General features: G+C 43.2%; 1 protein-coding gene across 3 annotated transcripts; it reads right to left on the bottom strand.

Annotated features, from left to right (window-relative positions):
- Positions 1 to 2,310: 2,310 nt before the first annotated feature.
- Positions 2,311 to 16,506, bottom strand: zc3h4 (zinc finger CCCH-type containing 4). Of its 3 annotated transcripts, none has more exons than XM_037120467.1 (14): positions 16,171 to 16,506; positions 11,081 to 11,384; positions 10,830 to 10,937; positions 10,480 to 10,681; positions 10,164 to 10,315; positions 9,807 to 9,903; positions 9,548 to 9,684; positions 9,214 to 9,330; positions 8,458 to 8,569; positions 8,150 to 8,259; positions 7,445 to 7,920; positions 6,972 to 7,291; positions 6,601 to 6,849; positions 2,311 to 6,222 (listed from the first exon to the last, which is right to left on the bottom strand). In XM_037120467.1, the coding sequence occupies exons 1-14, from the start codon at positions 16,248 to 16,250 to the stop codon at positions 4,526 to 4,528; spliced, it is 4,161 nt and encodes a 1,386-aa protein (XP_036976362.1). In that variant the 5' UTR covers positions 16,251 to 16,506; the 3' UTR covers positions 2,311 to 4,525. The 3 variants fall into 3 exon arrangements, with proteins under 3 accessions (XP_036976362.1, XP_036976382.1, XP_036976371.1); XM_037120487.1 differs by having other exon boundaries at positions 10,582 to 10,681; XM_037120476.1 differs by lacking the exon at positions 16,171 to 16,506 and adding an exon at positions 14,884 to 16,138.
- Between the last annotated feature and the right edge of the window lie 1,027 nt (positions 16,507 to 17,533).

Here is a 17,533-nt window from a genome sequence, read left to right as displayed (position 1 = left end):
TGCTGTCAAAATTTCCCAGTCAAATCATAACTTTTTCTCATGTGAATCACTTCCTCGGAGCTGATTGTTACAAAGAACAGGAATCCACCCGGCGGGATCATGAATGTCTGCAGGATTTTTTATCTGTAGTAGTGTATGTGTGTGTGTGTGTCAGGGAACAAGTGGGAGCGACGATGAATCACTCAGCAGGTACAGTGTGTCATAAGACCCGCCCACTCCGCTGTGACCTCAGCTTGCATCACATTGTGTTCCGCTTGTAGGTGAGTTTTCAGGTATAACTTTGAGCAAATTCTATGAATACCACAAGTCGTAATGTACGTCACATTACTGTGGTATCCAGAGCAGCAGCTCCAGCAGCAGTTCAGGTTCAGTCGAGGTTTGAAACAGGCGCGATGTGTGATATTTGTACTGTGTGTGGTATCATTAAAGGTCGGTACGCTGTGTGTGAGCTGCTTTGAGCATCTCCAACGTCTTTAGCTGTTTATCTTATATAATAAAACACATGACGATTCCTCATGTCTCAAGGCGCATTTCATCACAGAAGACTCTCAGGATTGTGTCACCGAGCTGACTTCTCATCAACAGTCTGCAGTCTCCAAGTTTTAACCCCATTAAGAACCTTTGATTTGGAAACGACTGCTCAGTTTGTAGCAACACAATAACAACCAACAGTTTGTATATTCATGATGAACAACAGCTGCTCGTCAGATCAAAAGAAGTGCAACAAGCTGCTAGATAGCTGTAAAAAAAAGCTGCAGCTCAGTGTGTGTGTGTGTGTGTGTGTGTGTGTGTGTGTGTGTGTGTGTGATAGGAAGCCTTTGAGGTACTTGATGAATAGTGAGTCTTCCTGGTGCCAGTGTGTTGCAGGATGGGAGGGGAGCAGGAAGTGAGTCAGTAGAGGATCGTAGCTAACCAGGAAACAGGCTGCGTGCTGCTGGGGTGCTGATCCAAATCCACAGCGTCCGAGTCAAGAGACGCACAGCTTGAATCACTGGAAACCTAAAGATAGCAGCGACGCGCCTGCTTGTTTTAAATGAACAGATTAACTGGGAGGATCACTTCTCCTGCCTTACTCACCAGATGCCTAATTTTATTTGAATGAAAGAAATGAAATAAAACGGCTCCAAACAGCTCGTCCAGCATAATAAATAATAATAATAATAAAGGTCCCTCAAAACTAGGAGATCACAAACTGATTTTAAAAAGATGTTATTTGCAATGCTGCAACACCGTTTTGCTGTGAAGCTCCAGAAATGTTTAGTGCACTATGAAAGTCCACTTGACTTGGAGGTGAGGAGATAATGACTGATTTTTCACACGTTGCCAGAAAAATAACTTTCAAACATCACCACCTTTTAGTCACTCAACACCTCATACAGTATTGTACAACTTGTCAAAAACCCTGATGAACAATATCAGAAAATAAGAAAATGAGGGGACTTTCTTCTTCTTCTGGGTCAAACGTCATTTCCACATAAATCATGATTTTACTGGAGACAGACAGGATGACAGATTAACAACAGAACAAGGGAAAGAAAGTTTAAATAGTCACAGGAAACAAAGGTCAGCTCAGTGACCACAGTCTCACCCCGCCTGAAACGTCCTGATCTACCAAAACTCCACCCGTCTGGTTCTCTGAGTGGCTTAAAATAAGTATAAGAGTTTCCTTGCTAGATGTGTTTTCAGAAAACAAAGAAAAATACACAGAATCCTGCTATGATGACAGTTTCACATCCCTGGTTGCCTCCCCTGCCAACAGACTGAAACAACATTACCAGATTATGAGTTTACAGCCACACTACCGCCATCGTCAGGCCGAGACACTCATCACACACCACAAAAGAATAATGACAATATTCTATATTTAAAGAGCACTTTCCATGTTACAAAGTGCTTCATAAAGGCAGAAAATTAAAATGGATAAGTCATAAAAGGAGTAGGTTTAAAACTGTTAAAAGAAAACCTTAAATATCAAGAAGACAGTTAATGAAAACAAACAAGGGAAGTCAAGTAAAATCAGGAAAGGCTCTCTTGGAAAACTTTGTTCTGGAGAAATCACTGAATCAGTCGAGCTGATTTGGGGTTGATTGTTTTCTGAGCGAAGAGAAAAGAAAACTGTTGAAAGGTTAAAAGATGGACTCGTCGTTCTAACTGCAAGTAGGTCAAAAATGAGATGTTTGGTCTGAGATGACGCCAGAGGATCGGTCGTGTTTATTGTGATTCAGCTTATAAAAACATCCTCACAACAGCGGCTGATGGGAAACTGTTCGAGCGAATCAACTGCGGTGATAAAAAAAATACAGGACACAGTTTTAACTGGTTGATCATGTATCAACTTTATTTAAATACTTTGACAACCTCACCTACAGTGTACAGTTAGAAAACTCCTCCAAAGACAGGATACTGGTCAAATTTACAGAGCAAGAAAAAAAAAACTAACTTATAAAACAACAAAGCCATGAAGGAAAGAACAAATCAACAATAAGTTTCACACTTCCTATAAGCTGGAACTCGGCCTCCTAACAGGCTTTCTCACAACCTGGCAGGAGCGAGTTAAGGTGATTTTTTTTTTGTTAGTTTGAATCTTTATACACAAAACCAAATAAAAATACGTCTTTCTCCTCTTTTCACACTGTCACAGGCTGCCAATGTCCCGCTAATCTTGTAGCAAGTGAGCGATAATCACATATTCCTGGCATATAAAATGATTCAGTTCAAAAAATGTAAAGTGAGGAAGTATATTTACCCAAGTATAAAAAAATAAATTAAAATGATCAACATTTATACACAAGACGGTCAACAATCCTGACAGCTGTTGTACAATCTTAACCTTCCGGAAGTGAAAAACTCATATATGCTCCTCTGCAGTGACCCCACGTTCAAAGATTTTCAAACAAGCCGAGCAGTGACATCACTTGCTTATCCTCACCCTGATTCAGACGCCGTACAAAACTCTGACTTCAACTGTTTAATCTGAGGGGAAGAAACTAAGAAGGGAGGTCATGAAGACAATATTTAAACATCTGACACAACTGTTAATCCATCCTCCTTTTCCACCATGAAGTGTGCACTTCTTAAATTTGAATCTGTGCAGTGGAGTGAACCCCTCTAATGCACAGAACAATGCAAGATTCATGCATTAACTGAATTTTAGGTCCAAGTCTAGTTTATGATTGTCACACTGTCACCAGCCACTGGAGTCAAAAGCTGATACGTTTACACTGTAAGGCTGCAAAACATGTCGTTCTATCTGCAGTGATGTCCTGTCGGTTCTCTTCTGATTCTGAACTAACACACTTAATAAAACAACCAAACTAAAAGCTCAATGCATGATGAACTCTTAACTCAGTGTGTCCCCATCTGATCGAGGTGAAATCAACTTTTCAGCAGATGCTATGGCTAACCACCATCCAGCTAAAATCTGCCCGTTGAGAGGGACGTCGGGGTGTGTTCTGTCAACCAGCGAGGTCTGTTTTACATCTCTTCTACCTTAAAGAAGCTGTCATTTATGAATCAACAACTCTCCATTTTCACAAACCGATTACACAAAGTGTTCAGGTGAAAGTTGACAAATGGGGTGTATAGTGGATTAGTGGTTAGAGAGGCAGTACAAAGAGGTCACAGGTCATAAAGTTACCTGCTGTGGGTAAGAGCTCAACACATGAAATGAAACAGTATATGAACAGGTGGAGGAGCTACAGACATTAAAAACATTAATACAGCCCTCAGAGGACAAACTGACAGTGCAAAGAAGTAGAAAAATAAATACTAAAAAAAACAGAATATAGATTTATGTTCAGGTATTTGTTTCTGCAGACATGGTGACTCATAATGACAAAAATGAATGCTATGGTTTGACAAAAATAAACAGTTTGTTAAAGCAGGTTATAGAGGACAGTGTCACAAAGGCAGTGATAAAGAGGGTGATTTGTTTCTGATGGGCAACAGTGTTGAAGGAGTTTCCTCATTTGATTACAAAAACACCACAAATAAGCAATATCTGGAGATGTGTCCCATCTTTTCATGTGTTGCCAAGAGAGTTGCCCAAAAAAACAAACACGTCAAACGGTTTACAGATGAGGAGAAACTGTAGAGAAAAAAAATGGGCAGAGGAGCTGAAATGGAAAAAGATGAAGCTAAAATGTTCATAGAAATGTGTTCTTGCTGCTGTCTGAATAACTGTTTTCATTAAGCATTGAGATGAAGAGAATACATTTATTTATACATCAATACATCTGTTTAAAATAGAGCTTTAGAGATTTAACTTTAAACCCTTCCCATAACCCAAGAGTCTTTTATAGAATATTAATCTGCAACAATGCGGTAAAGTGTGTGTTTGTGTGTGTGAGTGTGAGAAACATGTCCTGTGACAGTTTGTTCACAAAAGTTTGTCTTCTTCACCAGTCTTGCAAGCAGTTGCCTCAGTGCGCTTCACTTTCTCCTCACTGATCTGCTCAGCGTCCAAAAATGCTATAACAAGCCAACGGCTGACCACATGATGAGCTTTTGGTTCATGTTCGGGGGGTCACTGGCAGAAGGGGGAGGCTGTGGGGTCAAAGCCTTTGAAAACCTCCTTCAGCGAGGCGTTGTCCTGCTCTGTGGTCGTCTGCTCGGACTGCACCGGGCTGTTGCCTCCAAAAGGGCTACCTGTCCCACCTGGTTTGCCCGCCTGCTTCACAACGCCAAACAGGGAGGAAACTGGTAGGTTGTGGACTCCAGCGGGCCCCTGATCCCCAACAGCTCCAGGAGCACCCTGACCTCCAGCTGCGGCGGCCCCGGCTGCAGCGGGCCCTCCCTGAGCTGTTGAGTTAGGCGAGGGTGCGGGCTTGGGCCTGGGCCTGTTATAGCTGTTGTACCGATCAGTCCCTTGCTCTGAACTTTTCTCTGGCTCTGGTTGGTCCAACGCAGACTTCCGAACAAACAGGGGCTCTTTTGACTTGGGTTTAGTCGTTGTGGGCTCACTGGGCTTGGACTCTGTGCTGGCTGAGTTGGGGGAGTTGTTAGAACCACTGCTGGTACCAGGGCTGCCTGGTTTGTTAGTCCGAGGGTCATACAGACTAATGCTGCTTAGGACGCTGGCTCCCCCTGGTGCCCCAGCTCCCACACCACGCCCTGCCCCACCTGAGGAGAGCAGCCTGGGGTCGTAGGGTGCAATTGTAGGAGGAGAGGAGCTGGATGTTGTTGCTGGAGAGGTAGAGGAGGCAGGAGGAGGAGTGGGATCGGATGGTTGCTTCAATGCAGACTTCTGAGGCTGGAGACGGGGGTCTGTGGGGACTTTACGGGCAACACGGGGGTCTACTGGCTTTTCTGCCGGTGCAGGAGGCACTGGGGGAGGTGCGCTCAGTAGAGCCACAGGGGCAGAAGGGGTGGGTACGAGAGGAGGGGAGGGCGTCTGGGACGGACTGGAGTTGACAGTCTTCAAGATACGAGACAGCAGCTCAAAGTCTGGGAGGGAGGACGTGGATGATGAGGGAGCAGGGGGGTCCGAGGAGGGAGGAGGCTGTACAGGGGGAGGCTGTGAGTGAGAAAGTGATGTGTGGTGCTGCTGCTGAGCACGAGACAGACGGGGGTCTATGGAGGAGACAGATGGGATGCCCGGTGGGAGTGGAAGGAGGTCCTGTTTGGGGATAGGAAGGGGAAGGAGATCTTCAGGTGACCAGGTGATGGCTTTAGAGAAGGCCGGCATGTGAAGTAGGATGTCTTTCTTGATGTGGCTGAACTGCTGCAGCTGTGAGCGAGGGTCTCTCAGAGCCATACCCATGAGCGGGTCCAGAGGAATCGGCACCGGCTTGTCACGCAGAACTCGCTCTGTCTCCTCCTCCTCCGCTGCTGGAGCTGTGAGGGGCGGGGGCTTGTAGACCAGAGGAGGCTCTGGTTTAGCAGCAGGGGGTGAGAGGGACGTCGATCCAGCTGATGCAGCAGCTGTTAGCCGGGCTAACCTGGGGTCTGCAGGCGGTCCAGAGGAAGATAAAGCAGGCATAGAGTGGGTGGAGTCGGAGAGTTGAGAGTCTGTAGCACGCGCCAGGCGCGGGTCCCGGGCCAGGCGGGGGTCTGCTGGCCGAGCCAGAGCACTGGCCGGTGAGGCTTTCTGGAGGCGAGGGTCACTTGGAGGGCCGTCAGATTTTTGAGGCACCTGGGTCTGTTGACGGAGGGTCTTCAAGATGGAGGTCACACTACCACCGCCATCTTCATCCTCACTGGAGTACCAGTTCCCTGAGTCACCTATGAAAGAACAACAGTCATGATTGGGTGTTAACTCCAGAATTCCTATTTTGTTGATCACTTTTACACTAGATATTTATTTGATTAACCTTGAATTATTTTTTTAGGAGTCGTGTGCTTTATATGAATGTGTACAAATAACCATCACGTCCGTTTATGTGAAAGTTGCATACAGTCTTTATTTTTCGTTGCATCTTTATTGTTATTTTGAGGTCTTGCTTTATGTCGTTTCTTCTTTATCTTTCACTCTTTTTTCCCCCTCTGCTTGTGACTATTGAACTCTGGTAACAATTACATTAAATCAGTGAGGGATCAATTAAGCCTTGTCTTATTACCAAAGAATTTCTGTTTAGACGCAAACTGTTGCAGATGCTTTACCTTCAGTGTCTCTACTCTTCTCTGCTCCTCCCTCGGCCATCCTGCGAGCTCTTTCTTCTTCTTCCTGCTGCTTCTGTTGGATCCTCATGAACAGGACACGCTGTGCTGGAGGCAGAAAGTCAGGCACAGAAATCCCTCCCTGATTGGCTGATGCTCCATTAGCAGAGCCATCTTGGCCACCTGACTGGTTACCAAAATTCCCTGCTCCTCCTCTCTCATCCATGCCAGAAAATCCCTGGTAGTTGTCACCTGAGAGGGAACAGCAAGTGTACTCAGTACAGAAACTCTAACTTTGCAACAATCACCTACGACCCACAGCTCATTCTTTCACTTCTTAATTATTCTGATAAATCATTTAATCTCACGCTCACCTTCTTGCACCACTCCCTCCATCGCCATACCGTCCTGCTGATTGAAGAAGTTGTTGAAGAAGTTTCCTCCACCCTGAGGACATGGAGGCATAGCACCCCCATGTGGAGGGCCATCACCTGGTGAAAATCCTCCCATCATGGGCGGTCCACCAGGGCCCATGTTGGGGGGCCCCTGGTTCATCCCAAGGTTGGGGCCCATGTTCTGCATGTCAGGGGGCATCATGCCTGGCGGGGCAGGGAACCGGGTGGGAGGGGCACCAGGGGCCCCTGGGGGTCCAGGAGATGAAGCCCCACCCGGGGTAGCACTGGGAGTCTGGCTCCTGATAGAAGAAGAAGAGCAGGAGTTAACATTTTGTGGATCTTAAAAGGTTGAAATCAGGAAGCGATGAAAAGTAACTTAGGAGTAACTATTATTTGAGTTCCTAATTTTCTACAGATGTGAATACGAAACGATTCTTTTATCCTTCTCTTACCTGACGGCCAGTTTCTGAGCGAGCTGTCCTGTCGGCTGAACTTTAATCTCAAACAATGAGGGGATCTTCTTCCCTGCGCCACCTCCCCCTCCACCACAAGGGGGTGGGGGGCCCATATGGGGAGGAGGAGGGAGGTTGGGATTTGGGGGCCCACCTTGGAAGGGAATTCCTTCAGGGCCCAGCACAGGGGGACCAGCACAGGGGTTGGGCACAGGAACAGGCCCTGGTCCTGGTCCTGGGGGACCTTTGCTGGGCATTGGCCCCTGGTTAGGTCCAGGAAGTCCCCCAAAGTCACCCGGTGGAGGTCCACCAAAATCCCCAGCCCCCGTGTTTGCATCTATAGGAACAGGTCGAGGAGGGGTGGGGAGGAGGCCAACTCCAGGAGGAGGTTTCGGGAGCGGATTGATGCCCTGCTTCTTCAGCTCCTCAACCTCCTTCTCATCCTCCGCTCCAGCTTCTGCATCCTCTGCCAGCATCTAAAACACATATCACAAAAATGTCCACTGTAAGTTCATCTGAAACATTTTCTCAAGACATTTCCATAATCAAACATCAAAAATCTGTCTGATAACTAACAATTTAAACAACAAGATATGTAATTTAAAAAGCACTTCACTGTATATTAGATATTTAAAACCCTGAATGTATATACAACACTTCTAAAAAACTATTTTCAGAACTGATTACAGTGTTTGAGAACCCTACCTTGTTGAGCAGCTCCTGCGTGTCATCATTGAGTGCTTCATGGGAGAACATGCACTCATCGTTATTGACACAGTTCCCTGTGGTGTGGAACAGCTTACAGGGGAATTCGCGTAGGATGGGAGTCAAGGAGAAACACTCACAAAGACGCTGGACAGAAAAATCCTCATTTGAAGATTAATACAAACTCATCACATTTTCAGTTAGGTGCAATAGCATAACTGAATTTGAAAAGACACAGGAAGAGGTGCACATCACTAAACGCTTGTACTTATAAAGAGTCTCTTTGTGTGCTCACTAGTGAAGGATATCATGCATGTAGGGACAGTGGTCGGCTCGGGCACAAAATCCAGTGATGTAGAACTTGCACAGCTCCTTCTTCTTGGGCAGCTCAATGTCATGGCTGAAGTTACAGTGGTCACCCTGGAGGGGAACAAGGTCATAATGAAATGTCTCATCCTGACAGCTCATGACTGACAAATGTGAGAGAGCTGCCTAAAAGAAGTGATACATCAGATCAACATAATATCACATACTTTCCTTTTGAGTTTGTTTTTGTATTCTGTTGCCTATTACTACATGTAGAATGGTGCGTTCAGGATTTTTTTGGCAGCTTAGACACACAATTTTTCCATCTTGTTCCAGTTCACTAGGGCCAAAATGTCTTCAAAGTTTACTCTGAGTCATGTCTGTCCAGTTTAACCACATATTAGGCCACAGTGGTCCCTGAGGTCACTGGACCTTGCAGCTGTTGTAGGATGCCGACCCAAACTGGTTTGCAAACAACTTCAAATCCCAGGCTTTTTAGGGGAATCTGTCTCGCATTTGAGTTTCCAAAAACATTTCAAATCATTGAAATGTTGCCCAACTTTTGCAACAAAACTATACAAATCTAAAATTACAGTGAATTTTTAATGAGCATGGACAGCTCAGAAAAGCAACTGAACTGTTTATAGGAAAAAAGATCGTTTCAAACATGAAGCATTTAAAGATCTTGTGACACAGTAGAAATACTCTGTCAACATAAAAACTTAAAGCCAAAGTAATGAACATTACTGCCATCTTACCCAGGTGCACCTCCCCTCGATATAGTACTTGCAGATGGCCTTCCCTTTTTTATCCTGGTGCTTTTCATTAAGATTCCTTCTACCGAGTCCTCCTCCATCGCCTCCTCCACCTCCATCCTTAAATATATACACACAAACAAACACACAAACAAAAGGAGAGAGGAGAGTGTCAAGCAAAAAAAATAACGAGAGGATTCATATAATTTCATTCCTCAAATCTAACGCATATAAAGTAATTTGTCCACCTGACTGAGTGAAGCAGTCTTTTCCTATTTGCATTGATTATTTGCATGAATATACGTTGGATTATCAGACTGTTTCACATTAGCCTTACCCCGTTGTCCATGTCGCCGTTGTTGTCGTCATCCATCCCCATGTCACCTCTTCCTCTGCCGCGGTTTCGGCCTCGTCCTCCTCTTATCATACCACGGCCACCTTTACCCCTCCCTCGCCCGCGGCCACCTTTACCTCCTGGTGCAGATACAGAAAATGAAGACAGGGTGACATGGAGTTGAATTTGGAGCAACAAAGAGTCAATACTGCCAGATACTGTTATCAAAGTAAATGTTAAGTAGTACAAAGTCCAAACTCACCTCTGCCTCTATCTTTGCACTTCTTGTACTGGTTGAGTTCTTTTGAGTAGTCATCGTAGTCATCTTCCCCCATGTTGTCGTAGTCATCTTCTCCATACTGTAATGACAGATTCAGTGAGCGTCACTGACTTGAGGATTCACAAGTACTGTGTCATGACAGATATTCCATGTTTCTCTAACCCAGAATAAACACAGAAAAATGAGGAAATGACAGCTCAGAGACTTTTTGGTTCACTGATTTTTTTCCATCTGAAACATGTTCGAAAAACTGTGAAAATACAGAAAATAGAGCAGGAGAATAACAACTTGTTTCATGTACTTTGACCAGTCAATGGGCAGTGAATTCTAAACCCTCACCTCCATCTCTTCTCCATAGCCGTCTCCATCGTCGTTGTCTCCTCCCATCTTTCCTCCTCCCCGACCTCCTCTTCCTCTGCTTCCCCCTCTTCCTCTCCTCCCTCCCCTCATTCCTCCTCGACCTCTCTGGTTCTTCATACGACCTTTACCGCCTGCAGGGACACAAAGATCAAGTTGGTTATTCTATCTGTGGAATTTGGATTGATAAGAAACATTTGCAAATGTCCACAACTATGCAAACTATTCAGTAAAACAGCAAGATTAAGGTAACCAGTCTATTTTTCTACTTCAACAGCTTCAGCCTGACTGTACCCACCTCTTCCCCGGCCACCTCCTCCCTCCTTAGCCTTGCGATACTGGTTGAGCTCCTTAGTGAAGTCGTCATATTCTTCATCCCCCATCTCCTCTTCTTCCTCACCTTCGTAATTGTCCTCTTCATAGTCATCATAGCCTCCATAGCTCTGCTTTTCCATCTTCATATAGCTGCCTTTCTTCGAGCCGCCGTAACCCCCATGAGACTAGAGACAGGTAAACATATAATGTGATTTTACTTTCCACAAAAATGAACAATAAAATGTTGTTTAAATTCAACCTGATGTGTCAGGAATGATGATATATAGCACTTGAAATAATCTAATTAAGATGTCAAGATTCTTGCAGGCTTACCGGAGGGGGGTACTGTGGACTGTACTCTCTATACTTCCTCTTCTCACTGGGACTGTAGTCAGAGTCATCACTGAAGTCCGAGTGGTCGTCATCAGAGGATGCATGACGCTGAGGGAGCGCAAGACAGAGAGATATATTCAGAAAAGAGTTGGTAGAGAAAGACTGACACACGGTCAATTTATAGATTAAGACAGATGGCTGCACATAACTAGATACATCTAAGTCTGTTGCAGAGTTGTCAATGTTCTTACTTTATGTTTGGATTTGCGTTTCTTCTTGGACCTCCTCTTCTCCCGCTCTCGCTCCTTCTCTTTCTTCCTCTTCCTCTTGCGACGGTGGGCTCTCTCATCGTCCGAATTGCTGCTGGCGTGGGCCTCCCTGCTTCGCCGTCGCCGATCCTCGGCTCCTTCCCCTGCTGCTTCACCTCCTCCGCCTGCTTCATCGCCCCCGTCTCCACCTCCTAAAACTGCGGAAATACCTCCACCTGTTTCTCCCTGCTCCACATCTCCCCCATCATCTTCCAACTCTCCCTCCTCCAGCTCTCCATCCTCTGGCCTGTATATGTAAAGAAAGCACATGTAGAGAAGTTACATATCTCTTCTTTTCATGGGCTGTGGGTCTGACAACCGCAAGTTTTAGGATACAGATCTATAAATGATGAGTATATAATAATTAAAAAAAAAAAAAAAAAAACTTTTGGTGGGTTTTTTTCAGCTGTCGCAAATGAATCTCATGGAAAACAAGTACAGAGTCTTTGTAAAACTGATTTAAATCTAACATCACACATCACTGTAAACAACACGCTATTTGCATTTGTGAGTCAAAGTGTTTACGAATGTAATATACTAAAAAAGATTCAACAAATATTTTGCCAAATCTATCAAATCAATAAACACAATAGATGTGGTCTGATGGTGTTGTGAGGTAGCATGGGACCGTGGGAGTTGTTGTCTTCAGTGTAGAACAACCACCCCTGCTGATGAAAATCTGTTTGCTGTGACCTGATCAGAAATGTTCAAGGACGAGGTAATGTAAGAAAGTTTAGCCACATTTGTAGATTTCCCTGCCTACTCTTTGACACTGCACCCATTTCCCTAATCATTAAACTGACAGACAACCTTTATCTTGAATAAAATTATGGATTTCTCTGTTTGTTGGAAACATTTGCAATAGACACTCAACAAAATATATAGCAAAGGTCAAGTCAGTTTGAGAAATAATGATGCAGACATGTTACATATTTTATCTTTAACAGAACTGAGCCATAACTTGGGCTAAATATTAGAATACTGTACGAGCTGATGTGAGAAAATAGCTTTGAACTTTTATTGCTAAGAGAGAAAATCAAAGTAGGTAAAAATGTGTGGCCTTGGGCCCACTGACAATGCTTCGATTGTTAGCCCCTATTAATTTCTGCCATGAAGATTTCTGACACTAAACAGCAGTATCAGGCAGTGTATTTCATGTTTAAAGAGAACACTGGTTTAATTAACAAAAACACTGTAATACAGTGATAATCAGGGGACATAACAAACACATTTGTGTTTTTTTAATATGTGCCTGTGACTCTGCCAGGTGTATTCACAGAGCTCCTCTTTCTCACAGATGTTAGCCTGTTTAATCTATTGGTGAATACGTTTGGACAAATGCCTCTACTTCACAGATGAATCATCTTCAAAAAGTGAACATGAAAATTAAACATGGAATCACTTCGAACTGACCACTTAAGACAATAAGCAACTCTGCAAATGTCATCAGGAAAATAAGTCAACATATCTAATGGAGAGTACTACACAGCAAGCACACGTCACGCACATAGTAAACTAATCAAGACACATCATTATAAAACGCCTTTCTAGCCAGATTTAACCAAACCATGTGGAACTCTGCAAAAGTGTATATGGATTGTATTTTTTTTTTGTGCTCCAATTTTAATGGTGAGAAGCAAAACTCCTCTGGCACAAAAAGTCCTATCTTGGTTTTAGAGTGCAAACCTCTGAATTCCCTAAAATGCCCATGACTTGGGGGGGGAAGACAGAATTATTCATGTGCTGTTCCTGTTGTAAAACTGCCAGGGAGGACCCTCACATGAGCCAACATGAGCAAAACCATGAGATCCTAATTGACATGGATCACATGAAGGCCTCCTCCTGCAGCGACTAATAGCTGTGGGGAGGGTCAGAGTGCAGGCAACACACAGTGAGGACAAGTGGAAAGGAGGACATGGTTTTGAAAAGCTCAACAGCAATGGAGAGAAAGGTAACACATCCTCTCCAGGGAAATCTTTTAAGCTGCCATTAATCTAAATTTCAAAAACACTGATGGATTTGACACAAGTGATAATATTAGCATGTCATCTGTTTTCCTTCCTTAACCGACACCAGTCTCAGAACTCCAGTTTTATCCAAGCACAAGATCCCAACCAACCATCTATTGACCATACACATTCCTGACATAGTTTGACTGGTCATTGTTTGTCTGCCATTTCCACTGGCAAGTATGTGATATGACTTAAGGAAAGGGCAAGAAGGAGCGTGAAACTGTAGTCAAGAAATGTATCTGAAGAGATGCAATATTTAACACTTCCTATTTGAATAATTGGATCCTGGCTCTCCCACAAAGGCCCAAACCCAAAGTAGGCTGACAAGTACCGTCTGCAGGATCCTGGGAGTGAGGCCAGAGGCCACTCCACTTTTCCACTGCCTTACAATATTTGATTACTCAAAGGCTGGTTTTGTCCTACGAAGCACGTACAGTATGAACTGAGACATGGCAGGTGGGGAGTTTAGTCGACCTGCTGTGAAGCAAAATGTCAGCTGTGCTCTGTGTGCACCCAAACCCGACCACATCCCCAGCATGTCAGCCTCATGTGGGGAGAGCAGATAACCGGCCTTGATAATCTGAGCTGTGTCACGAACAAAATGTTCCTCAGATTGAGAAACTAGATTCCATCAAAACAAAGCTACCAGTGAATTCTAGAACCACACAACTTTGTCAAAAACATTATTTCTGAACATAGTATCACAACTTGTGAGGTTAAAGTCACTACAGAGAAAGAATCTTTATCATTATCAGCATAATTCTTTTACCATTTGTCCTCAATCAGCAGCCTCAAAATATATTAATATATACAGATTATGCACTGTTTGGCAAATATTGGCTTGATGCAAAGGTTCAGTATTAGATGCCAACAACTCTTGTCTTTTTCACACAAAAACAGCCTCGAATACTTCACTAACCTCTAACAGGTCCTTGTTCCTGCACCAGCTACTGGCTTTCATACAACACCACAAACAGGGGTATCATCTCAGCAGCCAAGTCACTCCTCTACCTCACTACTGGCATGTGCTATGAAGCTGGCCCATTGGGCACACAGGCCCACAACAAGGAAGACTCCCCTAACAGTGCAGGGCTCTATCATCGTACAGGGATTTGGCTGTATTATGGAGGCAGGTTGCTGTGGAAAGGGAGTGGCGGGGATTCACCATGAGCAGAAGCTGATGGCCTCTCTGGCCTGTCCATGTTATACAAACATCACCTGCTGCCAACAATGTGCCAGTTAGGAAAACAACTTTCAGTACAAACTTCTCTCTGCTCAGCTTAGAAAACAACAGGTCTGGTCAGAGTTAACTCAAGAGGTAATGTATTTCAAGTCAACCAAAACAAACATATGTTTACTTATCTGTGAAGAGGACAGACAGTCACAAACTTAAAAAGTTACTGATTAAACTCTACCAAAGTATCAATTTACTGCTGACAACTAAAACAGTAAAATCCTGGTCTGTGGACCATCTGTCATCCATGTCAACTATGCCAATCAATTTTCCACAAATTTCCATGAAGACTTTTCTCAGCTGATGCTCAAATCTGTCAACACACCTACTTTAGCAAACAACTGTAAAAAGTTCAACAGAGAACAAAATTATTCTGGTCTATTAAAGATGGCTGAATTAAAGGATTTACCATGCATTATGGTACATTATTAGCTCAGCTGAGTCCAAAACTTCACTAATTCTATAAGCAAAGGGCCATGATTAAAATGGGGAATACTTACTGTGACAGGTTTTCTTCACATTTTGCACTCAAAACCATTGAAAAAGGTTTGTCGCTAACCTTTTAGGGACACTAGTGGGGTCTGTGAGTTTTGGAATTGGGGCCAACTGAGTAACATACAGCAATTTTGCCAACTGGGGACTGTGGATAAAGGGAGCTTTGTGTTTGACTTTAAACACTTCTGGGATGCTTTGCAGACGTTTTGCACATTTTTGGGGGGACTTCTGTGGATGTTTGGGACGAGTCAGTGTGGGCACGACTGTGAATAATAAGTGATATGTTAGACACAAATATTCATGATCGACAAGCAGCATAAATGCGTTTAAAACGCTAGCAAATGTAACGGGCTACAACACGGATTAGTCGCAAAGTTTCAAAAAACAACATTTTGAACACAGTTATCATTAAGGAAATTTGTGGAAGAAAATGTAATAATTTAAGGATGTTCGGGGGTCAAAATAAACTTTCTTCCCAGTGCTATTTAGATAGAAAGACGATGACTTGAGTAAAACCGAAAAGTGCGTAGAGCACAAATTGCTTCACGTTGGCAACACGATTAGCGTTAGCTACACTGGATTAAACGGATGATAAAATTATTTAAAAGCCCATAATGATCAAATAGCATTCATCAATCTGGTCTGACGGTGTTAGTTAACGCTACATATAATTCGATAATGTAGCGATGGTGATTGATAAAGAATAGCAAATTACCATCAACAAAACCATTAGCCATTAGCCTAGCCTTCCTCTTGCCAACTGTGCTAGTTAATCACATTAGCCAACAAGCTAACACTGCTAAATTAGCCTGAAGGTAGGCCCATCGTTAGCAAAAGACAATTGCTTGAACTTTTCGCATCAGCTGCATTGCAATAATTATCACACCCACACAATTAATTGAATTAACGTAAATTAGTAAACTGCTCTTCACAATGGGAAAATAATTATCCGAGGCTTTATAACCGTTGAATTTGCTAGAATGGCGGTGAAAGTATGATTGATCAGCTGTTTCGACCTCGTCTTTTCTTCAGACAAAGTTGGCTTGAGTCGATTGATCGTTGATTGTGATAACGTAACAAAAATTGAGGGAATAACGTTATCCCAGGTGATATTTGGCCTCCCAGTTGGCGTTGTCGTGTCAACATGGCGTTCTTTACCTCTGTACTCGTTTTCCAGAAAAGGCGAGTTTAATCCCACTGACAGAAAAAGAAAAAGAAACCCCGGGCTTTTTGTGTAAAAGCACAGGACAAATAAATAATTTCATTTAAATATGACTGTAGAATTACTCGACCTTTCGTCAGTCAGGAGACTGTTGTGTTCGTGGTTGGTAGTTGGGGAGTTTGGATGGACAGTCATGCTTTCCACAGCCATTTCCTCTAGCTAACGTTACGTTACATTGAGGTGCAAAAAAGTACAACTCGACACTGGAATCTACTGGCTTATGCGTCACTTCACTAGGATCTACTTGTTTTGATATTAGGAAGAGTTTCTGTTCATAGTAGGCAATTCTCCACTACAGTTGTAAGAGAAATATGATGAAAGTGAGTCCTGACGTTCTCCGTCCTACTGTAGCGATGTGAAATGACGACTGGTGAACTTAAAATGGCGGACAGTCTTCTCCTAGGAGAAAAGGGGCGGGTTTCTCCGAGAATGACGTCATGACGAATAACGTTCTTGTACGCTTCTCACGGAAATTACCGAATGAGGAGACCTACGGGTGAAATGAGCCCCTGAGTTTGACTCGCAGGTGCACCTGCACACCAACTAATGATAACAGAGTATTCGAATAATTACTGCTTAATAAAATGATTATTGTGTAAAATAAGTTATTTTAATGTGAGACGCACTTGCAGAGCATTTTATCCACCACAAATGAGATCGCAATAAAATGTGGTTATTGCTTGTGTGGTATTTGCAATCAAAATAGGTAGATTGGGTAATTTAAACCGGACTCGCAAATGTCAGGATCCCAGGCCAAATATTGTAGAAGGCTATGAAGAAATACAATGTGTAAAGATTATTTGTCTGCAGAATAATTGTTATCTAAACCCAAAGTTCTTTTGGAATATGCACGGTATGTGTGCAAATGTAATTGAAAACATTTAATATCTAAGTGCTAGATGTTTACACAAGCCCCCTCAACAAAACACACCCCCAAAATGCAAAACATGACTCTCGAGATGTTCTTTTCAGTCCACTTCCATTATTCATTCAGCTAACCAATTAATCATTTTGCATTCACTCTAATTTGCACAAACTCAGTTTAGGGCATTCATTTTTTCCCTAATGCATAAATTGCTCGTTCGGTTGTCCAGACTGGATGCATCATCTGAAGGCACACAACAAGCGGAGTTTTTTTTAAATGGCAGTGAAAATTGGTCATAAAAGACCAAACTCAGGGATAAATTAACCCACGTCTCTAACTGGACCCTTGTTGATGCCCAAAGCTACGTGATAAAGAAAACACTTACTAACAAAAGCTATGGGTTTACAGCTGGATTTTAACATTGTATTGAAGGGCTTAGTGCCCGATGCATCAATTATAATACAAAATAGCCACACATTATTTGGGCTTCTATCGTTAATATTTAAATGAACACTGCAAACAATTAGCTAAATTTAAAAAATAACACGTTGATTAATACATGTATGAT

This window comes from Acanthopagrus latus, chromosome 2, assembly GCF_904848185.1.
Source record: "Acanthopagrus latus isolate v.2019 chromosome 2, fAcaLat1.1, whole genome shotgun sequence".
NCBI lineage: Eukaryota > Metazoa > Chordata > Actinopteri > Spariformes > Sparidae > Acanthopagrus > Acanthopagrus latus.
Note: the sequence above shows the minus strand (reverse complement) of the source record. Positions and strands in the feature narration are given on the sequence as shown.

Bases quoted from the DNA above. Each gene is read 5' to 3' on its own strand.
- zc3h4 (XM_037120467.1), bottom strand. From the start codon at position 16,250: ATGGCTGTGGAAAGCATGACTGTCCATCCAAACTCCCCAACTACCAAC. The intron at 6,850-6,971 runs GTGAGCGTGAGA...GTTCCCTCTCAG, and splicing joins GGAGGGAGTGGTGCAAGAAG to GTGACAACTACCAGGGATTT. The intron at 6,223-6,600 runs GTAAAGCATCTG...GTTCTTTCATAG, and splicing joins GAAGAGTAGAGACACTGAAG to GTGACTCAGGGAACTGGTAC.